Source organism: Barbus barbus (assembly GCF_936440315.1).
Source record: "Barbus barbus genome assembly, chromosome: 20".
NCBI lineage: Eukaryota > Metazoa > Chordata > Actinopteri > Cypriniformes > Cyprinidae > Barbus > Barbus barbus.
Genome location: NC_136748.1, coordinates 18,571,854 through 18,596,812, shown reverse-complemented (window position 1 = coordinate 18,596,812; position 24,959 = coordinate 18,571,854). Strand labels below are relative to the sequence as shown.

General features: G+C 39.1%; 3 protein-coding genes across 5 annotated transcripts; 1 reads left to right on the top strand and 2 right to left on the bottom strand.

The window, feature by feature from the left end:
- The first annotated feature begins 1,107 nt into the window (after positions 1 to 1,107).
- Positions 1,108 to 6,589, top strand: LOC306886255 (kelch repeat and BTB domain-containing protein 11-like). The gene is made up of 2 exons (XM_079443217.1): positions 1,108 to 1,668; positions 2,239 to 6,589. The coding sequence occupies exon 2, from the start codon at positions 2,530 to 2,532 to the stop codon at positions 4,660 to 4,662; it is 2,133 nt and encodes a 710-aa protein (XP_079299343.1). The 5' UTR covers positions 1,108 to 1,668; positions 2,239 to 2,529; the 3' UTR covers positions 4,663 to 6,589.
- LOC306886275 (peptidyl-prolyl cis-trans isomerase E) lies at positions 6,483 to 10,429 on the bottom strand. Its single transcript, XM_079443250.1, has 10 exons — positions 10,206 to 10,429; positions 9,931 to 10,029; positions 9,784 to 9,827; positions 9,598 to 9,624; positions 9,413 to 9,494; positions 9,167 to 9,270; positions 8,754 to 8,877; positions 8,412 to 8,597; positions 8,100 to 8,242; positions 6,483 to 7,273 (listed from the first exon to the last, which is right to left on the bottom strand). The coding sequence occupies exons 1-10, from the start codon at positions 10,234 to 10,236 to the stop codon at positions 7,205 to 7,207; spliced, it is 909 nt and encodes a 302-aa protein (XP_079299376.1). The 5' UTR covers positions 10,237 to 10,429; the 3' UTR covers positions 6,483 to 7,204.
- Positions 10,430 to 13,662: 3,233 nt separating this feature from the next.
- On the bottom strand, positions 13,663 to 24,730 carry LOC306886260 (polyadenylate-binding protein 4-like). 3 transcript variants are annotated; one of them, XR_013785615.1, is made up of 14 exons: positions 24,129 to 24,687; positions 19,930 to 20,123; positions 19,242 to 19,357; positions 18,665 to 18,804; positions 18,490 to 18,584; positions 18,159 to 18,296; positions 17,971 to 18,066; positions 17,232 to 17,501; positions 16,293 to 16,506; positions 15,839 to 15,972; positions 15,146 to 15,252; positions 14,532 to 14,662; positions 14,139 to 14,240; positions 13,663 to 14,020 (listed from the first exon to the last, which is right to left on the bottom strand). XR_013785615.1 is itself a non-coding variant. In XM_079443223.1 (14 exons), the coding sequence occupies exons 1-13, from the start codon at positions 24,322 to 24,324 to the stop codon at positions 14,142 to 14,144; spliced, it is 1,914 nt and encodes a 637-aa protein (XP_079299349.1). In that variant the 5' UTR covers positions 24,325 to 24,730; the 3' UTR covers positions 13,663 to 14,020; positions 14,139 to 14,141. The 3 variants fall into 3 exon arrangements, 2 of the variants coding, with proteins under 2 accessions (XP_079299349.1, XP_079299350.1); XM_079443223.1 differs by having other exon boundaries at positions 15,162 to 15,252; positions 24,129 to 24,730; XM_079443224.1 differs by having other exon boundaries at positions 15,162 to 15,252; positions 16,308 to 16,506.
- Between the last annotated feature and the right edge of the window lie 229 nt (positions 24,731 to 24,959).

Genomic DNA, 24,959 nt, shown 5'->3' with positions numbered 1-24,959 from the left:
AAAAATGAAAATGCGTAGTTGTTTTTTTCCCCCCTTTGTATTTCCAATGTGATGTTTGTGAGAATTTTGTCTTGAAATATTAATTTTGATAGGTGTCTGCCTAAAAGGGAAATTAAAAAGGTAATATATATTATCCCTTTACTATGATGGTTGATTATTATTGGATGTTTAGATATTCTCACTTTGATCTACACACTGAGTGAGAATATTAATATTTATATAAATGCAGGTAATATTTGAACAGACTTTTTACACATCAAGACAACTAGAGAATCAAACTCTATGCACCCCTAAAATAATAAATTGTCATTATGCCAAGTAAATAATTCTTAATTATTGTATTTACGAGTTTTTAAATTAGCTGATATCTCTGTTTGTAATAATCTTTGGTTCTGATCTGATATCTGCATGTCATAATTTAGAGTGGACAAAACTTCTGATGTTTGAGATACAACTAAAGTCATCGGTGCTATAAAAGCACTAGCACTGGATTTAGTTGTTCTGCAGGAGGCCTGTCCTCCCTCCCTCCCAGGATGCCACACTAATATATGCAATGCTTTCCGTCTTTGTGGGCTCAGGGATCTTTGTGAGTCCCCCCAGACTGAGAACAGCTGATGTGTGTATTTAGAGGGCTAATATTGACATCTCAGTCTGACCATGTGCTGTCAGGCTGACAGACAGTTTCAGCTCTGATCTGTTGCTCTCTGAAATGGAGTGGTTACCCTAGTAACTCTCTTGAAGACATGGTGTAGCCCATAATATCAGGATGATGGAGAGTAATGTGCTTCCTTAATGTGCCCATAAAACTTCACCATATTTGAGAAGGCCAGATGAAGTCGTGCTGTTCTTGACAAATTTTCAAGCTTTGCTTTTTTTCCTCCTTTGAGTAAAACCTGAAATTACTTTTTTTTTTGTGAGCTTTTTATAGAGTGGGCATGTATATAAACATGTATTTTCTCAACATCAAATATATCCAGTATTCTTCACGGATTGAGCCAGTTGTGCTTTAACGTTTTATTGAAGAACAATAAAATGCTTCAGCACAACATTTAGTATTTTTATTCAATAAACGTTCAAATGCTCTGCGCTTGGGAGTTCCCGTTGTCCGTTGCGCAACATCCTTGATTTGGCGGCGCGCTGCGCGTCTCGCGTCGAGTGTGCAGGAACGTCGCGCCGCGCGCTCACCGCGGATTTGATCAGCAGCTCTAATGTGAAGAGGGTGAACACAAACGGGGGTGTGGTTTAGATCAATAACTACCTCAGCCTACAATAAAATAAAAAATACTGCAAAGCACTCCGAGGGCAGAGAGGCGGTGTCGATCAGATCCGGAGTACAGGGTCGCTTTATGGAATATATTTCGTTTTATTCTTTTCATTGAGATAATGATATTTTGTGGACGCTGATTCTCCAGTCGAGTCTTTCAGACGCATACAGTTGGTCGAGGATGAGGAGGAGGAAGATAAGTTTTCATTGAACTGCCGTTTTATTACAATGTGGGATGGACAGTGTCCCTGTGAATGGTTAAGCGGTCTGAATTTGGGGAAACTCAGCGCTCATTGACTGATGTGAGATTCCCTGCAGCGCGGTGTATTTCGATCTACAGTCACTGACTTACATAAGAGCGCTTTGTGTGAGGAATTGCGCAAAGAAATCCCGCCGTTTAACGCGTAAGTACCGGGTCTGTTGAATATATTCAGGGTTATTATTTCAAAGACTAACGTTACTTTATCTGTCTGAAAAAGCCTCATCTTTTCCTCAGCGTTATTAATATATAGGCTAACGTTACCTCTCTGTCTGCCGTCCGCTGTACATTTGTTTTTAGATCTACTTAAATTGGTAATTTAACAAACTATAATGACAGAACATTAACTAAAGGTGCTATTTCGCGATCTCTTTAAACTTTAATCCAGTCAGTAGGTTTGCGAGCAATGCGCATGCGCATGTGGCTTAAATGGAGCATTTCAGTGTTTTGATCAGTGAGGGGTTACAGCAACTCATTATGTGTTGTTCATGGTCTATATTACTGTCACTGCAGCAGACAGATCATTTGCATTGTTGAAAGGAATAAAGTAAAGCTTTTTGCCTATAAGAGCACCACTTGCTATTAGTTCACGTTAGAAGGTGTTTTAATTATATTTTTAACATCAACTTTCTAATCATTTTGATTAGGCCTACAAGAAATTTGTAATATGAGTGTAATTATATGGATGAATAACTTTGTCTTCTTTTCTCTGAAGGTTTGGACCCAGTGCTGTGTACACTTTGGACAAAGGATCTTCTCTTGATATATGTTTATTTTTGTTGTTTACCTGGATGAAATGTACACTGATGGAACAGACTGCAAACCTGTCCAGCTAGGACACACCAGTGTTGTCTCTGAAAGATCATTACCCCAATAATTAGAATCTGCCAATCATTCCTGGGACTCACTGGGATTAATTTAAGTCTACTCTTGGGAAAGGAGAAACTTCTGAGTTCCGCTGAAAGCACTAAATGTGTGACATAAGGTGTACCACAACTACAGAAAGATGAACAACACTCTGCAAGACAGAAGCATGTTCACAGTACAAGCAGACGTTATATTTCACGCGGCCAACCCTGACTCCCCAGAATCGCCTATCCAAGGTGAAGGGAACAATAACAATGTCCCGGCTTTGGGGAAAACAGGCATCCCCAGCATGGAAATACTGCAGGGTCTCCCGGGTACATGGGATACGTCAGAATCAGGAGGTTTAACTGACAACAGGAGTTTGGGAAACAATGGCGCTGTAAAAGGTGCAGAATACGCACAAGATGCTGTCTCTAGTGACAGTGGATTTCAAGAGCACATACAGCCTCTGGACTCATCTAGAGCACAAAATCTGGACCTAAGTTTGAGAAATATGACTGAAGCTTCAAGTCAAGGAAACATTAGAGAAGAAACAAATGGAACAAAGGTAGCTTCCAATCTGGCACCCTCTCTGTGCTTCAGAGCAGAGAACAAGAACGAAATTGACGAATTATCCAATGTCCTAAAAGATGATGAGGTGGTTCGGAGTCATTTTGACATTAAAAATGTCTCCTCCACCTCAAAGGACAGAAATAATTCCTATTCAAGCTCTCAAGAAGCGAGGTCACTTGACAAAACCCTGGCATGCTTTATAAGTTCCTCTGAAGGAGCAGATCAGACCCGCTACAGAACATCGTTTGGACAGACTAGACTGGAATCGAACCAAGGGCTAAAGACAACTGGATCTGTAGTAAGAGAAGCTCTATCTGCAAAGGAAGAGCCGAATTTAGTCATAGAGGTGGGTGGACAGAAAATACAAGCACACAAATCAGTATTAGCCGAGAAAAGTGATTATTTTAAGGCTAGGCTTTCTCGAGACATCCTGAAGGTAAAAGGAATGAGCTACAAGACCTTATTGGTGCTTATAGATTATGTTTACTCCTCCCAGATGAACGTTAGCAAAGACAATATTGTGGATGTCATCACAGGAGCAAAGATCCTGCAGATGCCCTGTGCGGTACAAGCTGCTATCGACACCATATCCACACAGATCACACCAGAGAACTGCTATGAAATCCTAACGATCGCCAAAAAGCAGCGCCTAAATGAACTGAAAGAAACCGCCTATCGATTCATGAGTGACAACTTTCTTCAGGTTCTGAGAGATCCGGCGGTCTACGGGCGCCTCACGGGCTCAGAGAGAGACCTCATACTGCGCAAACGGATGGAGAACCGCCAGTGTCTGATGGTGGCAGAAATCAACGACGTGTTTGAGCGTGTAGGAAGTAGACCGCCCAGCAGAAACAGCAGCCGTCCCCAGAGTCCTCTCTCCATCACGTCTTTTGAGGACAATCACATGATCTACTACTACAATAAGAGCAGTAAGGACTGGCACACGCTGACCGTCATGCCAGAAGACATCAACACCAGAGGCTGCGGTATCTGTACCATGTACAACTACTTGTTTGTGGCCGGCGGGATCAGGGGAACTGGGGAGAAAAGCAAAGTCTCGGACAAAGTATTCTGCTACAATCCCATCACAGACCGCTGGAGCGAAGTCCGACCCATGAATCAAGCACGATCGCAACTCAAACTCGTCTCCATGGATGGGAACCTCTATGCCATTGGCGGTGAATGCCTTTTCACGGTGGAGAAGTATGACCCTCGAATGGACCGCTGGACGGCGGTAGCTCCTCTACCCAAAGGAGCATTTGCGGTAGCTCACGAAGCCACTACGTGTAACGGCGAGCTGTACGTCTCAGGAGGGTCTCTATTCTATCGGTTGCTCAAATATGACCCCAAGAGAGACGAATGGCAGGAGTGTCCATACAACAACAGCAGGAAAAAGTCCACAGACATGGTGGCTCTCAAGAGCTTCATCTACCGATTTGATGTAAACCGTGAACAGGGCATCAGCGTCTTTAAATACAACACCATCGTGAAGATGTGGCATGACTGCGCCTCCCAGCAGCAGGGCTGCACACTGCCATTTCGATGCGCTGTCATCGATAATTGCATCTACTGTGTGAATAAATCTCAGACTCTTCAGTTCAGTGTAGAAGAGGATGGAGGTCGATTCAAAGACGAGTCTCTGAAAGCACCTGTGGAGGCCAAAGGGATCTTATTCCCCTTTGTTCTCAGCTTGCCTGAGAGAGGTGGAAGAATTGCATGAGTAGGATATTTCATCCTCTAGATGACCCTTCGCAGTCGCTCCAGACCTGAAGAAAGAGAATGCCTGGTCAATATTTATAGATTAAACATTATCTTCAGAGAAGTTCAAGAAGCCAGCACGTAGTGCTTGAAACTGGAATGTGCTTCTTTGCATGGTAAGAAGATCATGTAAAACAAATGTATGTTTGGCGCCTTAAAATCACAGTTCCACTATTCAACTTTAGGAGATGAAGAAAGTCGTACATTTATAGCTCATTTGTGCAGTCTCTTCCTTCATTTGTTTTGTGCACTTTGTATCGGATAGTAATTTAGGTTAAACTTTGCTGCTGGAATTTGCAAAAAAAACTAAAAATTCATTTGTTTGTACTGCACCGACAACCCTGACCAACAGCAATTCCATGACCCATCTATAACACAATTCAACGTTTAGTTTCTGAACACTGAACTCTGACCAACTCGAACACACTGCAAAAGGAGTAAACACATTGATCCCACTAACTCAACAAAATTCTTTGTCGGTGCAGTGTGAATTAGCCTTAAAATGGCAATTAAGAGCAGAAATGAACAATTGAAGCACATAATGTGACCCTGTTTCCTAGCAACAGATTCTATGCAAATAGATTTTGAAGTAAAAATGCTACATTTTTTGAACCACATAGAAAAGCCTGCAAAAAAATAGCTCTCAATTCTAGAACTTTGATACAGCAGGGGTCAATAAATGTTCTGAAGCAGCTGAAGGAGAAGCCATAACCTTTGCTAACATTAGGGAAACATTAAGAGCACAAATCACTTGACCTCTGTAACTGCTGCTACTTAGATATTACTGGATCATACAGGTGTAAAGTTCAAACCAGTTCATTTCTATGACAGCACACTCAGCGCCTCATTAGCTCGGAGACCCTTTTGGGAGAGATTTTAGCACTTTCATTTGGGGAAACTCCAGAAGACAAAAAAAAAAAAAAGTTTCTGTTCCTTATTTCTGAATCATTGCCAAAGATAAAAGTTGATATTTTGCAGGCAGACAAAATTTAATTTAAATTGCATTCTCATGAGCAATACATTGCAAAATGTATAATTCATCGGTGTTTTAGGATTTAAGATCATACTGTTACGTCGCTTGTTAATGAAGACTATAATTACAGTACAATACATTTATACATAAACACTTGAGATTCTCAGACATCTGTGACCTTCAACAAATAGGGAGAAAATATTGTCTTGGTGTCGTCTTATGAATTTAGGCTGAAACCATCAAAGACAGACAGACACGGTCACAGAACAAATAACATTCATATGGTGTCCATGGCATGTAATGAGGCATATGTAATTTATAACTTGGATGTTGCATTCTGTGTAGACACCCTGTGATATTTAGTGTCCAGGAGGATGTGAGATGATTACGTTTGAGGATGTGGATTTTCTAAATGTTTCTTTAGTGTAATTCTGTTGAAATAAACATAAGGGAATTTAAATATGAATGTTGGTATTATGAACTTGAATGTGAATGTTTTCTTCTTTTTGAATTAACCCCATGTGCTTTTATCACTTTTAATGAAGCCTGACAAACAACAATTCCAGTAAACATCATTCAAGAATTAATTGACTGATGAATTAATCATAAATCCCTTCCAGTTTTGCAGTGGTTCCCTTTGTATGGTAACTGCTTTTGTTTAGTTTTTTTAAGATGTTTTAGAATAGCCTGATAATTGGAAAACTCATCAAACATTCAGATAAAAGTGTCTATGACACTGGTCGTATGGGGGTGTGTGATTGGGACATTGCTTGCTGCTGGGTTGCTGATATGTATAATTATGCTTTTAAAACAAATGGCTTAATGGCTTCACTTTTCCAGTGGCTCTATGTCAGTTTAACATCTCACAAACTAATGTTTCTGTGTTTACAATAAAAGATATTTTGGTTTCCTGGTTCATTATTTTAGCTGTTTTACAGTTTTTGTCTTACTTTTCACCAGCAGGTTTTTAATGTAAATGCAGCACTGTGATCTGAAGAAGCATAACATGTCAAATGTATCTTTGTGGAGAGCATTGAGTGACCTGAGGTATAGTATCTGAATCAAGGGTAACTTGCAGACTGGGGAGGAAAAAAGCCATTCCTAAATCAGGACTGAACTATCATGCTATCAATAATTGGAATGAAATGTTCTTTATAGAGAGATCTGATTTCATTCAATGTGCACTGCTCTTTTGGCAGAATATATGTTCTGTAGGGTGTGTGACATGGCTGCAGAGGTTTTCCTGGAGCACTGATGCCATCTAGAGCATGGAGTCAGTAACACATTATATACTTCGGAAATTAAACTTTTGCGAAACTGCAGAGGTTAACACTTAAATCCAACAAATATATGTCTAGAAGACTCGAAAATGAATAGTTGTTATAGTATTATTGTTCACTTGAAATGACAACTTGTATACAGGCCACTAAATAACAGAAATAAAAAATGTGTATAAATGTTTTATTTGGTTATTTACAAAGTACTACAAAAACAAACTCTCTCTCTCTTTCACATACACAGTATGGTGAATTTACACAAGCTCTCCACAGCTGGAAATTATGAGTTTCTGTTTGGTTTTCCCATCTTTTGATCCCTGGGCCTGAGAAAACAGTATAGACACAAAACCATTAAAAAAACAGGACAAAAAAGCAACCAGAATAATTTTATTCAGAAATAATGCATCAAATTCATCAAAAATAACAGCAAAGATTTTTATAATGACAAAAGTTACTCATCTCAAATGCTTTTCTTTTTAACTTTCTATTTATCAAAGAACCATTAAAAAATATCCATAACAGTTTTCAGCTTTGATAAGAATAATGTCTCTTGAACAGCAAATGTGACCCTGGACCACCAAACCAGACTTAAGTCGCTGGGGTATATTTGTAACAATAGCCAAAAAATTCCAACTGTAAATATATCAAAACTTAATTTGTGATTAGTAATATGCATTGCTAAGAACTTCATTTGGACAACTTAGACTATTTTCTTAATATTTTGATTTTTTTTGCAGATTCCAGATTTTCAAATAGCTGTATCTCAACCAAATATTGTTCTATCCTAACAAACCACACACCAATTGAAAGCTTATTTATTCAGCTTTCATATGATGTATAAATCTCAATTTCGGAAAATTGACCCTTATGCCTGGTTTTGTGGTCCAGGGTCACAAATAAGCATATTGGACAGATCATGTGACACTGAAGACTGGAGTAATGGCTGCTTGAAAACTCAGCTTTATCATCATAGGAATAAAGTTACATTTTAACCATATTAAAACAGACAACAGCTAAATTGTAAAAGATATTTAGCAATATTAATATCAAATAAATGCAGCTTTAGTGAGCATAAGAGACTTTTTTTTCAAAATAACCTTTTGAACAGTAGTGTAAAACAGTCCTAATCTCCCTCAGTCGGCAACTCACCTCCATGGCCCGGAGTACATCCATGCCCTCTATGAGCTCTCCGAACACCACATGTTTGCCATCCAGCCAGTCCGTCTTATCGACAGTAATGAAGAACTGTGAGCCGTTAGTGTTGGGACCAGAGTTTGCCATCGACAGCAGACCTATGAGCACACAGCAAAAAAACATGAGACTAGACTTCATTTAGATCAGACTTCAACAAAAATACTTACTGATCCTTACTAAATATTCAGTTCTCAAAGGCTGTTGCGGATGAACACTGAAATATTAAACACACACACACACTTTTGTCAAACTGAAGACTCATCTCACCTGGTTGTGTGTGTTTTAGGACAAAGTTCTCATCCTCAAACTTGCGTCCATATATGGATTTCCCCCCAGTGCCATTGTGGTTGGTAAAATCTCCACCTTGGCACATAAACTGAGGGATGATTCGATGGAAGCTGCTGCCCTTGAATCCAAAGCCTTTCTCATGCGTGCACAAACAACGGAAATTTTCTACAGGTAAACAAACAAATAAAACAGCTGTGATGTCCTGAGGCATGTCGCCATGAAAAAGTTGCAACAGATCTTCTCTTCCGCATTGTGACGTACACTCGAGCGAAACACATTATTGAAAAAGAAAAAAGGAGGAGCCTCTAAAGTGATTCTGACCTGCAGTCATGGGCACAACGTCCGCTCGCAGGAGGAAGCGCAGCCGGCCTGCAGGTTTGTTGCCGATCTTGATGTCCATGTAGACCTGTGGGTTAGTTCTGCCTTTTTTCGCAGGAGGTTCTCCCTGCTCAAGAACAAAATACAAATCAGAAAGTATTCGTGCTAAAGCTCTGAATAAAAAATCTAAAACACAACAGCTTATCTATAAAATATTTATATATAATATAAATTATGTACAAGTATGAATATATATACACATACAAATATTTAAGAAAATATATACATGAGTGTGTATATTCATAATAAATACACACACATATAGTAAGCAAGCAAACTTTTATTTGGCATGTGATTAATCGTTTAGCAGCCCTAATCACAATATTATTATTACTATTATATTACAACTTTCCCACCTCCTGTGTATTTGTACTGGCTGATTCTGCAGCTGACTCTGCCTCCTCGCTCTCCTCAACAGTCTTCCCTGAGAACTTCTTAAGCCAGTCGTCTTCCGACCACACTATGAGCAGAACAGCAATGAAAAATGAATTTATATTTCATAGACATGCAAATAATGGGTTAACACAGCAGTATCAGTGAGAGTAATAGAAAGACAAGCAGGAGATTTATTACGCACCCTATTGAAACCAAAAACCACTCACCTGGTCGAGAGGAGCCCTCTTTAATTCTCATGGGTTTGGCGATGTTCACCCTGATGGTTCTGCCAAACAGCTCCGACTCATTCTGCAGAACACAACACCAAACAGACATTAACCTGGACTCTTGCAGTGCACATGACTGAGTTGGATTTTATGAGACCACAGAAGTCAGTGGTTCAATAACTCACCATGTTATCAATGGCAGCTGCTGCATCCTGGAGAATAAGCAGAGAGAAATTGAACAAAGTTTATATTTTATTAGAGCTGCAAATAAACCACAGTCATGCAATAGTGGTTTGTGCAAACTATAGGTAGCTAACTTAATGATAAGTAACATTTTGTTTTATTTAAAGAGGAATTTAGTAGGTATTCACCTCTGCCAGTTCAAACTCGATGAATGCAAAGCCCCTGTGCTTCTCTGTGGACACAAAGAATGAGACATAATATGCGTTATCTGTATAAAGTGTGTTTTAGTTTGAATGATAAGAGTGTTTTTTTGTGAATATTTGTGTGTTTGTCACCTGTCTCATAATCTAACGGGATCTGAATATCTGTGATGTCACCGAAGGGAATGAACGCAGCGTGCAACACCTTCTCGTCCACCTCCTCCGCAAGACCACCTGAGAAAAACAAGACCGTATAATTGACTTTTTATATTTCATATTCAACGCACTGAACGTTACCGCTGATAACCGGAAACGCATCACTAACATGCATGTGATTGTGGGATGAAATCAGAGCACTTTGAGAGCGAAGTGATTATTATTTTGATTTATAATTGTGATGTTTTTCTTACCAATATAAAGAACACGTTTGCTCGCCGCCATCTTGCTTGTAACCTTTGACTTTTGACTGTCTTTTTCGTCACCTCAAGATGGTGTGCCGTCCTCTAGTGATGCGGAGGACAAATAACATCACAGAAATACACAACTGTCCGCTGTTCAGTTATGGAGTCACAGTTTTACTGTTAATTGTTTATTTAGCTAGATAGCTAGCTAGTTAGTTACTCCTTGGATAGCCGTGTAAAACAAACTGGAATTCCAATTAACAAAAAAGTTTACTTGGTTTAATTTCTAGAAGAATAGAATAGAAAAGAATAGAATAGTTCAGAATAGAATAGAATAGAACTTTATTGTCATTGTTTAGGAACAAGGAAATACAGTTTAGCAGCTCATTAGATTACCAGGTAACAAACAGTACGACAGTGTTTATAAACAACTATGTTTACAAGACAAGTAGACATTATAATCAGACAGCAACATTCAAGATAAAGGCATACATACAAAAATATAAATATAAGAATATAATTACACCCCAAGATGTAATAGTGCAGTATGGTAATCTAATGGGGGAAGGATTATTGCACTTTGTTAGGGTAGTGGTTTATTGCACGAGTCCTATAGATTTATTTTATAAATCTATATCTTCTCCCCGAAGGTAGAGGGGAGATCAGATTATGTCCAGGGTGAGTGGGGTCTTTTAAAATGTGTCTGGCCTTCTTTTGAAGTCGGTCAGTGCAGATGTCACTGAGTATGGGCAGTGACGTACCAATGACACACTCAGCTGCCCTCACTACCTGCTGCAGGTCCTTCCTGTTCTCTTCTGTACAGCTGGAGAACCACACCGTGCAGCAATAAGTTAGCAGGCTCTCTATGGCTGAACGGTAGAAGTTGGTCAGCAGGTTTTGAGTGAGTTGGACGTGCTTCAACTTCCTGAGGAAGTAAAGTCTCTGTTGTGCCTTCCCCACCTGCTGGAATATGTGCGTAGACCAGGTGAAGTCAGCTGAGATTTGCAGTCCAAGGAATTTAAAGCTCTCTACCCTCTTTACCTCCTCTCAATGTACGAAGAGGGCAGAGTCCAAAATTATTTTTTGATGTTAAGATCCAAATTGTTGTAGGAGCACCATTCTGTGAAATGCTGAATCTCCTCTCTGTAGGTCTCGCTGTTGTCTGATATCAGCCCGACTATGGTGGTATCATCAGCAAACTTGATAATGGTATTTGTAGGATGAATGGGGGAGCAGTCATTGGTGAAGAGGGAGTAGAGGAGGGGGCTGAGAACACCCTTCTGGGGTCTATTGCTCAGAAAATCCAGTATCACCGTGCAGTGAACTGCCTAAACCCAGACTGTTTAGCTTTTGAACCAGTTTATGTGGACTGACTGTATTAAAAGTTGAACTGAAATCCACAAATAGCATTCTTACATATGAGTTTCCCCTGTCCAGGTGAGTAAGCGCTGTGTGAAGAGCTATGATGACTGCATCCTCTGTCGATCTGTCTAGTCGCTGTTGTAAACAATGAGAAACCATCAAATAGTTTTTTTCCCCATGTAACAATAAGTTAAAATTTATAATTTTCTACGCGTTATTACTTATAGGACAATTTTTTACATGTAGTGTGTTCATGATTTATGTGATACACTCACTGGCCACTTTATTAGGTATACCTTGCTAGTACCGGGTTGACCCCTTTTTGCCTCCAGAACTGCCTTAATTCTTCATGGCATAGATTCAACAAGGTGTTGGAAACATTCCTCAGAGATTTTGGTCCATATTGACATGATAGCATCACGCAGTTTCTGCAGATTTGTCAGCTGCACATCCATGATGCGAATCCCCCGTTCCAACACATCCCAAAGGTGCTCTATTGGATTGAGATCTGGTGACTGTGGAGGCCATTTGAGTAAAGTGAACTCATTGTCATGTTCAAGAAACCAGTCTGAGATGATTTGAGCTTCGTGAGATGGTGCATTATCAGAAGATGGCTACACTATAGTCATTAATGGGATGGACATGGTCAGCAATAATACTCAGGTAGGCTGCAGCATTTAAAATATGCTCAATTGGTACTAAGGGACCCAAAGTGTGCCAAGAAAATATCCCCCACACCATTACGCCACCAGCAGCAGCCTGAACTGTTGAGACAAGGCAAGATGGATCCATGCTTTCATGTTCTTTATGCCAAATTCTGACCCTACCATCTGAATGTCGCAGCAGAAATCGAGACTCATCAGACCAGACAACATTTTTCCAATCTTCTATTGTCCAATTTTCGTGAGTCTGTGCGAATTGTAGCCTCGGTTTCCTGTTCTTAGCTGACAGGAGCGGCACCCGGTGTGGTCTTCTGCTGCTGTAGCCCATCTGCTTCAGGGTTCGACGTGTTGTGCGTTCAGAGATGGTATTCTGCATACCTTGGTTGTAACGAGTGGTTATTTGAGTTACTGTTGCCTTTCTATCATCTCTAACCAGTCTGCCCATTCTCCTCTGACCTCTGACATCAACATGGCATTTTCGTCCACACAACTTCCGCTCACTGGATATTTTCTCTGTAAACCCCAGAGATGGTTGTGTGTGAAAATCCCAGTAGATCAGCAGTTTTTTAAATACTCAGACCAGCCCGTCTAGCACCAACAACCATTCCACGTTCAAAGTCACTTAAATCCCCTTTCTTCCCCATTCTGATGCTTGGTTTGAACTTCAGCAAGTCGTCTTCACCACATCTAGATGCCTAAATGCATTGAGTTGCTGCCATGTGATCGACTGATTAGCAATTTGTGTTACCAAGCAATTTAACAGGTGTATCTAATAAAGTGGCCGGTGTGTGTATATCTTGATACAATAATAATAGACCTATTAAATATGATAGCTGTATGTGTATGTACTTTTATGGAGCTTTTGATACAGACATCATCTTTCAGAGGATGCAAACTGGAATTAAATTTCTTTGGTCATAAAACTAGCCCAAGTTAAAGGTGAAATGTTATGTTTATTAACACTTCTGTTATTATTGAGCCCTTGAGCAGAAAAGTTAACCTAGGGGAAGTCGTGGCCTAATGGTTAGAGAGTCGGACTTGTAATCCAAAGGTTGCGTGTTCGAGTCTCGGGCCGGCAGGAATTGTAGGTGGGGGGAGTGAATGTCCAGCGCTCTCTCCACCCTCAATACCACGACTGAGGTGCCCTTGAGCAAGGCACCGAACCCCCAACTGCTCCCCGGGCGCCGCAGCATAAATGGCTACCCACTGCTCCGGGTGTGTGTTCACGGTGTGTGTGTGTGTTCACTGCTGTGTGTGTGCACGTTGGATGGGTTAAATGCAGAGCACGAATTCCGAGTATGGGTCACCATACTTGGCTGAATGTCACTTCACTTCACTATAAAGGGACTGTTCCTGTACGGCAAGTCACTTTGGATAAAAAGTGTCTGTAAAATGGCCTTTGTCTCTGCTATGAAGAAGAAGAAGACAATATGTTTTGTTTTAAATAGTCATCCCTTTATTTAGAGTGCCACACCACTCGGTTATTGTCATGGGACAAGTGAGGTTCAATCAAAGCAGCAAACACACAGCTCACAGAAGAACCAAGTTTTCCAGTTCCTCATAAAAAACGTCAGTCCTGGCCACAATACAGGCTCTTCCCTCACAGAACTGCCTCTTTTTAAAATTAACTTTAGGTGATAAAAATGATTACAGTTAAAAATGTAAGCCCTGAAACAAAATTGTATTCTTTATGTTCAAGTATCATTTTGTATTTTTCTTTTTTTTTCTTGTTTTATTTTTTGTGTTCTGATTGGTTACCACCAGACAGTGGTGATCTCTCTTCAGTCTTTCAGCTTCACCCTGCAGAAAACAATTTAAAATATAAAAATTAACTTTTCATAATAATTTCAAACATTATTGTAAATAGCCTAATAACAAGCATGGAAATTATAATACTACTGATAATAAGAAGAGTTACTTGTCATGATGTTGCGGCTACAGTCGCAGCGGTGACTCCCACTTTCTGTGTGGCATCTTTCTTGGCCTGATGAGCCTGAAGCACTGCGACAGCCTCCTCCACCTGAAAACAGAGATAAATCATCAGTCCTGCAATGCCCAAACCATCTTCACCACAAAGATTCATGCCTCTAATAAGCTGATAAAACGCCATTGTCATTTATTAATTATATCTCTGGAACCGTCCTTGCTGGGCAATGCATAAATCCTAATAAATAAGTGCATAATATTAAGTCCCTGGTTTAGTCAATAAGCTTTGCATTGTTAAAAGCATGTGACGTTTTCCCATTATTGCATACAACAGCAGAGCTAGTGTCTGTTACTGGAGGCTTTTATCATAGTTAACGGCTGTCACCTTGGAGCGCAGAGACTCATGGGACTCCAGCATGTGCAGCAGCTCAGAGTTGTCAATCTCTAGCAGCATTCCTGTGATCTTCCCAGCTAGACTGGGGTGCATTGCCTGGATGAGAGGAAACAACCGCTCACCTGAGGGAAAACAAAACGGGCACGTGTAAGACAGCCAAGAAACAATTAGAAATAGATACAGGACAGAATAAAATAAGAAAGAAATTAAAGGGATAGTCCACCACAATTTTCTGAAAACATCTGTCATCATTTACTCAACTTCTTCTGTTGTTCTAAGCCTGTAAGACTCTTTCTTTTGTGAAGCATAAAAAAGACAATTTGAAGAATGTTGGTTACCAAACAGTTGCCAGTTCCACAGTTGACTTCCATAGTATTTTGTTTCCATACTAAGGAAGTCAGCAGGGACTAGCAACTGTTTGGTAACCAACATTCTTCAAATTATCTTCCTTTTGGTTCAGCAGAAGAAAGAACTCACACAGGTTTTGAACAACTAGAGGGTGAGCAAATGGCAGAATTTTTGGGTGAACTATCACATAAAACTATAATGTGCAAAAATGTCCTCGGGAGTGTAAGAATATGTTTAGCAAGGCTGAATGTGCTTACAGCCTCCTCATCTCACCAAGCATCTGTTTCTGTTCCTGAGGAGGAGCGGCAGCTAACATTGAGGCAGTGAGAGGCTCCTGACCCTGCACATGAACAGCTGGCTGAGCCTGCAGAACACAGTAAACCACAAAATGAGAATTTGATTGGGTTTTTCAATTTTATATCTTAATTCTAGCAGTGCACAATATTAACATTCTGTTCTGAAAAGTCAATTTTCAAGTTTACTGATTAATTGCCAATCTAAAAATTCTTTACAATTTTTAATGTGTAAATTCAAAATAAAATACTGAAAATTATTAGTTTTTTAGTAATTAGACAAAGAAAAAGGTCATCTAAATGAATGAGTACGCACAATTAAATATTCAATTGTGACTAATCTATATCCAATGTCATCCAACACTATTAAATAATATATATATAAAAAAAAACACATATGGTACCTATGTATTGTGCAATTCTACTCAGTTCATTTAACCTTGCCATATGACTGTTCTTTACATGCCAATGTTTTATGACAAGAAAGAATTCTATTCCTGTTTACAACTAAAAATAGACATGTTATACCTTTGCATTTAAATATGTATCAGTGAATTTAATATATAATCCATAATATCAGAAAGGAACAACTGGACAGCTAGAATTATTAAGTCAAGGGTGTAGTTTTTATTTACGTGCAGTTTGTCTGTATATTACCTGTTGCAGAGTAATGGGCTGCACGACCTGATGCTGAGTGTTTCGGATGGCGGTGGCGTACTTGTATGGGGGCATAGCACGTGGAGTCGTTACCCCCATGCCCGGGCGGGGACCCATTGGTTGGCTAGTGCCTCCTATTTGTGGAAAGAAATAAATAACATTAAAGCTACGGTCAGGACAGAATGATCACCAAACTCACTTGTTGTAATCAATAAATGTGTAGTTTGTGGCGTTTTCAATGGAATTACATAATGATCAGGTCAAATAGATCCAACAGATAAACATTATTATTATTGTTAAAAACTAAAACCTGAATAATAATCTTTGTGACATAATTTATCAACTATACTAATCTTTGAAATCCAACTTGAAATTTTCAGTTGTCTGGGTCTGGAAAACAGGTCAAAGTTCGTCACAACAGGGCATTACATCATTATTAGGTGGGTTTTCTCACCCACTCTTTGTGCACCTGTGGGGATCCCGCGTGGGCCCTGGGTGGAAGCACTGGGGGCCAGGTGGCGTATGTTGGCACGGGGCCCTGGCTGGCGCAAGGAGCTGGGCATGCCCTGGAAACCACCCTGACCTCTGCCACCCTGCTGCTGCCAGCGAGGGTTCGGACGCATCTGGGTGAGCTGGTTTGGTGCATAGTACGTTGTTCTGTTCTGGGCCTGTGATGCATTAGGAAAAACAAAAGATATAATTGGAGAGTTTATTAATCATTTAATGGACCATTTTACTACTACTTAGAGCCCTTTTTATTTTTTTATTTATTGATTTATTATCTTTATTGGTATACTGTTGATATACTATGAAAGTCCATTTCAGCCACAAAAGAAACTTATGCTTTGGTGATTCATCATTAAATAAATGACATAAAAGTCATATTTATGGAAAGTCAAAATTATGATATACTAAGTCATCATTATGACATTAGCTGAACGTTTGACTAAAAGTGATAATCATGAGATAAAATTTCTACTTTTGTCATAATTATGACTTGGTATATTATAATTACAACTTTTTGTGCCATATGACTTTCTAGCTCATGATTATGATGTAGCATCTCATAATTTATTAATCACAGTTTTTACTTTTTAATCTCAATCTTTTTATGTCATAATTATACTTTTTATCTCACACTTTTGACTTTTTATCTCATAATTGTGACTGGGTATCTCAGTTTTTCTTTTTATGTCATAATTATAATTTACCAAAGATGTTTTTTTTCTTATGTGGTGGAAATGGACTCCCATAGTATACAGTGAGGTCTTGTAAAAAATTATGAAAATATCTAAATTACATTTTTAAATTGTATTTTTCTATGTTTCCAAGTATAAATGGGATTTAAATCCCAGCTTGTCAGTGTTGTCTAAGACTTTTGAATGTCACCCACCTGTGGCACAGCTGGCATAAAGTAACCACCGGCAGGCTGGAACTGGTTAATGATGGCGTTGGCAGGCATGGCCCTCATGCCAGCGATACGCTGCATGTATTGGTTAGTCAGATGAGCTTTGCGTTCTTCTTTGCGTTGGGCCAGGGCTACATACAGAGGTTTGGAGCCCACAATACGGCCGTTCATCTCTGTCACAGCCTTTGTGGCCTCCTCAGGTGAGGAGAAACACACAAAGCCAAAACCTTTGGACCTGCCATCCTCCAGCATCACCTACAGTAAGATATACATTGCATAAGATATCACCTCTTTCTTCCGTCAGGTTAAATAAAAATATAAATCTTGCAAAAGCAGAATATTCTATTACTGGATCAAATATAGCCTATTTTCATCTTCAAATTAATTCCAACTTGTGCACCGTCTACTAAAAACAAACAAATATGACAATATTTATAAAAATGTAAATATGTAAGGAATATTGCTTATTGGGTTTGAATTTCTTATATCTCAAATAAATCATGACCTTGTGTCACTCAGGAATGTGTTATCATAAACAGCAAATCAATTCTTCCTTGAAGTGACCTACAAATGTACCCTTCTCTAATGGCCTTGTGGTCTTCATGAAAAGGAATTCAGTTGCTCACTTTGATTTGGAAAGGGCCTTCAAATACCATCCCCTTCCCACTGTTGCCCAAAGTGCTCAAACAGAAATAGACTGTAAAATAGTCACCCTTTGACCCACCTTGGCACTGGTGATGGAGCCGAAAGGAGAGAACTCTTTACAAAGTTTCTCATCATCGATGGTGTCATCAAGATTCTTGATATACAAGTTTACACCCTTTAAACACAAATATACACACAAATTGATACAAATGATTTAACTAAAACACAGCCAAACATACACAAAGACACAACAAAGCAGTTAATTACCTGATATCTGCTGATTCTTTCCTGTTTGAGCTGTTCAAACTTCCTCTTGAGTTCTGCTTGTCTCTCCATCTTTTTCTGTGCTCGGCCAACAAACACCATCTTACCGTTAAGCTCCATACCATTCATCTCTTCCACAGCCTGAGACAGAAATATCATAAAAATAAATCACCTGTCTGTTCATTTATCTGTCAGTCCATCCATCTATCCAGCCCATGAATGTTTAATGACAAGGTCAGTGCATCACTGCTGTCATTTAAATGCTTATTTTTAAACATGTTTGAGCATTAGCTGATTTACATTATGAGCAAATCATAATACAAATTCACTGTACCTTGTTAGCATCCTCATGCTTCTCGTAGCTCACAAACCCAAATCCACGAGATTTCCCTGTGGGGTCAGTCATGACCTTCACGCTCAGTGTTTTACCTGTGGGTAGAAACAAAATCTTCAGATAAAAAGACTGCAAGTGTACCACCACCACATCGGTTTTATACTCTCAAACTCACCGTATTTATCAAAGAGCTCCTTCAGTCTCTGATCATCCATGTCCTCGCCAAAGTTTTTGATGTAAACATTGGTGAATTCTTTGGCTTTGGCACCCATCTCTGCTTCCCTCTCCTTCCTGGACTTGAAACGCCCCACAAACCTACAAAAAACAGCGGAGACAGAAACGTGACTGATGCAGAAATGCAATACTGACAGCTGCAGACCAACCACAGACACAAAACAGCTGCAGCAGGGACAAATATATGTATATATATGTAACATATATTACAATAAAAGTCAGAAGGGTCCAAATTAATGATGAATCCCACTAACTTTAATTTTACAGACGAAAAAGATAATTTTGTGGAATACAAAATAATTATTTTGAAAAAATTTAAGAAAGATATATAGGTTTGAAAAAAACATGAGGGTGAGTATATAAATCTGATCCTTTGAAACTGATTGGTCAACAAACTTTTACCCAAAGTTTTTCACTGTAACATCAGTGACTGACAACTAGGCCTACACACTTTGTCTTTGTCAATCAATATATCAATGGACCTCCTTCCTGTCACATGACCCTGCTTGGACACTCACACCTTGCGGTCGTTCAGCAACATGCCATTCATCTTCTCAATGGCGCGGTCGGCTGCATCCTGTGTTTCAAAATGCACAAAGGCGTAACCCTTAGATCCGTTCTCGTCACACACCACCTGTTGAGACGGCATCAAGAATCAAATTACAGAGTGTTTGTCTTATACAGCTGAACTACCACAGCTTCTTATGTGTTAATGAACTCTAATGCATGATTTATTGCTTGAATATATAAACTATTAAGGAAAAAGAAACACTTCACACAAATATAGAAACATATTCTGCCGTGACTATATGTCACAAGCAAAAAATAACAAATTGTTATTTAATTATTTTTGCATTATTTTTTCAAATGTGTTTGTTTGTTGCCACCATGGATACAGAAAATCACCTTGCCTTTAAGAAACAAATAATTGTTGAATATCCAAATAGTTATACAACATGGCAAGAGCCAGATATTAGTCTAAAACAGTGGTTCTCAACCTTTCTAACTTAATCTTTATTAACAGCAACTGGGAAAATTGATAATAATGAACCACAATTCAGTTTGTGATTCTAGACATTTCCAGAACTGTATGTTCTGTATGAGAAAAAAAGAAATATCATTCCTGAAATATCATTAAATATCATACTTTTCTATGAGTATTAATTTCAGCTTCCAAAGATCTAAAAGTCATTTCCTACTTCTCACCTTGCAGGACAGGATGTTCCCAAAAGCAGAGAAGGTGTCGTATAGGGCCTTGTTGTCAATGGACTTGTCCAGATTTTTGATGAAGACGTTCCCAACCCCGGATTTCCTAAGTGACGGATCTCTTTGTGACCACATGATTCTGATCGGCCTTCCTTTGACCACATCGAAGTTCATTGTGTCCAAAGCTCTTTCCGCTGAAACCACAAAGACATGAGACATAAGATATCTCTGCTCTTCTACCTCAGCACATAAACTACTACCAATTAGCCTACCAGAGGATGAAAACTTGCCATAACCAACACAAGTCTCTGAATTATTCATTAATTATATATTTCAATCCATAGTGTGTGTTAAATGAGCATGTTCAGGTACACAAACATATTAACCACAACAAACAAGCTTGAAACTTGTTAGTTGAGCTTGTGCTAATGCTAGCAGATCATAGAAAACTAATCTAATTATTACATCTAAACATTACATTAAGGTCTACTAACCAAATATTTTAAGATGATTAAATCTATATAATTATAAGAATTTCATTGTTTTAGCACATAGACTCAAACACACACACACACACAAACAGTTAGCATTTAAGCTGTCTTTCAAATGTTACTGGTGTGAAAGGGCACCAGAGCAAAGCAGAACTCCAGGCACATATCATTAGATTTTATCCATACCAGGTCTCGAAAAAAAAATGTATAGACCTCAAAATAGCATCGACCCTACCAAATTTAACCTTTGCTGACATTTATATACATTTAATCCAAAATCCATCTCTTTATAGTCTTACAATGCAGTGCTCTCTGTATATTTTTGCTATACACCGAGATTGTGGATTAAATATATATTTATGTATGGAAAAGTCTGGAGACTGAAACAGATGTATATCAGGTTAAAGGTTTGTCCGAAGCTTCCTCAAATTACTTTCTAATCAAATTGATGGCATATAAGGGAACAGTCACCTATTGTAATACATTATGACCGGTCTCTCTCTCGCTTATAAACCTCATAGCCCTCCCCCTGACACACACACACACACACACACACACACACACACACACTAAAAATGTCTGGTGAACAAAATGGAGCAGCCTTGTGTTTGCTGCCCTCAGCAGTTTACAGTGTGATTGTATTGAACATGAAGCTCAGGGCTGGTGGGATCACCCAGAGAGAGAGTGCGAGAGAGAGACCACTGCAAATAACAACTTTCAGCCAACACAGGACAGTATACACAACCTTTTTACCATCAATATAGCGGTTTCTGGTTTCAAGCAAAACTTTTATTTATATTTTAACTTATTTAGGATGCACATGTACTGACAGTATATAGCTGTCAAATTAACAGACAATATCAATAGTAATCTGTCATCACTGAATAAGCAGAAGCATGGCGTGGATGACCTATGAATTTGCCTGTCAGCTTGTTTTGTCAACACACCTTTCAGAAAAGACAGGCACAGTGCAGGCAGCCCTCACTGACTCTATATTTAGCAGTGTTGGGTCCTTTGAGCAATGTGCTGGCAGGCAGCATGTGTTCAAGGTTCTGTGTCCATTGATGGGGCTGAGACACTGGAATGTGTGTGGCTGAAACTTACCAGTGCCGGCAACTGTTTACAAATGCAGCTGTTACATGCTGAAAACCAAACCATGCGCTTGAGCACATTTGCTGAGAATATGCATGCTGTAAACTAGTATTGTATTGTCACAAACATAAAACAATATAAAGCCTTGATACTCTTTCAGATTTACATCCTACAGTGGTAACAAACTGCTTTTGTCTCATACGTAAACATGTTGACTATCAGTCGCTATTCTGAGTTACTAAATGGAGATGAGCGAGTTCAGCTCTGACCTTTTAACCTTTGTGCTGTGAAAGAGGAGGGTAAAATCTACCATGAGATGTTTACGAAGCATTCAGCACAAGAGACAGATATTTCAGATTCACCTCTCTGTTGAACAAATTATTTAAAATACATTAAAATATAAAGCAGATATTTTAAACTATAATATTTCACAACGTTAGTGGTCTTGCTGATTTTGTGATCAAATAAATGCAGTCGTGGTGAGCATAAGAGACTTCTTTCAAAAACCTTAAAAATCATAACGACTCCACACTTTTGGACACTAGTATAAATTTGTTCATTATGTATTACATAATTTGTAGTGGTTGAACACACAAATGTTTACCCTACTGACTAAAATTAACAATGAAAAAATGTATTTAGTATGAGCCTTAAATGTTGTCCAGTTTACTTGAAATGTAGGAAAGATAGGACAAAAACAATTCTGGTTTCATCTGAATCATTAGATTTGATAGAAATCAAGCTGAAGATGCTTCATTTACATTCATTTAGCTGACGCTTTTATCCAAAGCGACTTACAATTGCTATATATGTCAGAGGTCACACGCCTCTGGAGCAACTAGGGGTTAAGTGTCTTGCTCAGGGACACATTGGTGTCTCACAGTGGATTCGAACCCGGGTCCCTCACACCAAAGGCATGCGTCTTATCCACTGCGCCATCAACACCCGTTATTCTGCTTCACAATGGTATTATCCCCTCATGACACTTTAAATAGCACAAATAGGTCACGCCAGGTTGCAAAATGTGGGCTAACACAATCACACACGCACACACAAACACCATTCCCCTGGATATACCTATAGCGTTCTTCAGAGAGCTAAAACATGGATGTATAATGATCAGGTCTGCTTCTGCCTCTGTAGAATGTCTTATAGTCAAAATGGCCTACATCTAAACCTTGGTATATGTGGGTCAAGCAGCACATTCAATTCTAGTTCTTTATTCTGATTATAGGCTATAATTGTGACTGCTCGGCTCTATTGAGTCTTCAGCTTGTTAAATTAAAACTCACAATTTTCCCATTTTTTTCCCCCAGACAGACTGTGAACAGAATGTGAGAATGTTTTTCCTCCAATTCTGTTTCATTAATGGACAAGACTAGGCAAGCTCAACAGAATAAAATATCAGTCCTCCTGTTGGGTGCATGGCATAAATGATTCATACATACATGCTGCATACTCAACCTTTGGATCACGGAGTGATGATATTATTTCAGGCCAAGGGAAATGATACAGCATGTAGTTGTATAGCAAGCTGATTTAATATTTGTAATACTGTAAACAAATTGTTTATTTGAATGCTCTTTCACAATGGAATGTTAGTGCCTTAATTACAAATCCCTGAGTGGGCAAACCAAGTTTAATTATAGGAGCAAACATTTCCTTAAATGTTAAGATGCTGAAATTAACTGGTATCAATTTTATGATATTTTAATTTGTAATTTAATAGTAGGCTACTGATTAATAAACATGGAATAAATAGCATTTTATCCAAAGCGCTTTACATTTCATTCAAGGTATCGAACCTGGGAATCAAACCTATGACCTTGCCATTACTTGCACTATACTCTGCTGTTTAAGCTACAATAATGTAGACATTATTACTATTGGGATAGTTACTATAAGAAAGAAATAATTGATAGTAATTATGCAACTTTTTAAATGATACTAAAGAATAAAATGCTAGTAATACTAGTAACAATACCAGTAGGCTACTATTAGTACAAGAAAGGAAAAAAAAAAAAAGTAACGGATATAGTTGCTACTAGCAACTGTAAATAGCACTAAAAAGTAAAATACTAACTACACAAAACTGGAATAAATACTTCTAACTACTGGTATAGTTACTAGTAACTAAAGTATCTTTTGGATGATCAGATTCCAATGGTAATTTCACTAATAACAATGGAATAAGGTGTTGTCACGGTTGAAATAGGAGTTATGAATAAAGTGATTTTAAAAACAAAATAAAAGTGCTAACTAAAAGTAATTAAATTTAGTATATTAAAACAGCTTGCCATATTGGCTGGACATAGTGCGGTGTGATGGTCACAGTCAGTAAACACTGACTTTCTCACAATAGGCCATTAAGAGGTTTGTTGAAGAGGTTCAAGGTGGTTGTATAGTAGAGTGAAGAACAGCTTGATGTGGTTAACTCAAATACATGTGACAGCACACAGGAGAGAGAGCGCGCGAGGTTGCGCACACTTTACCTCACCTCCAGTGTCCCTACATATACGCACAAAGCATGACACATTATTCCGTTACTCTGTCAGCTATAAGCATCACGTTTAAAGTAAGACGCAGGACGACAGGGCGCTGTCTGTCATGTCTTACCGTCCGCAGGCTGCTGGAAGTTGACGTAGGCATAGCCCAGCGAGCGCCGCGTGATCATATCCCGACACACGCGGATGGACAGCACCGGGCCGGCCGGACTGAATTTCTCATACAGCATAGCCTCCGTGATATCAGGGTGCAGGTCGCCCACATAGAGAGAAGCCATCGGATAACTCCCCGCCGTCGCTGCGTTCATGTCTCGGGGTCGTTCAAGCCTTTGATCTCGTGTTTGTGTCTAGTGCTGAAATGACAGTGCGAAAAGAGGGTCCTAGAACCAGAGGGACAAACGAGTCTCTTAATCCTCTATTAAACTTTTACGCTACTCTCCAAATTAACGATCTTGGCAGCAATGACAGCGACAGCATATGGAGTCCGCTCGCGAGGAACTGGCTTCAGAAAAAAAAAAAAAATTGCCCTTTTTAAAAACGTTGTTTGGTTTAAAGTAGTTATTTTTTGAGGTTTTCGTTATTTTGTATTTTTTTTTTATAAGTTTTTCTTTTTTAAAAGGTACTGAAGAACAGTGAGTTATACACTCACGGTGTGGTGGCCGGGGAAAGAGGGTGCGTGGGAAATGCACGGGCACTTTATAGCTCGAGCGGAGGAAATAGCCAGGGTCACACTCGGGATATAAAAAAAAAAAAAAAAAAAAATTGCGCTCCGAGCATGCGGTGTACAGGACAGCACATTTGGAAAGGAACATCCAACAGCGACATCTGGGCGCGGCCCTCTACAGTACAGGGTATCTACTACATGGGTCATTTCCACTGACCCATTAAGATTGAGACAGTCACGAAACCCCATATTAAAAAAAAAAAAAAAAAGTGCGCATTT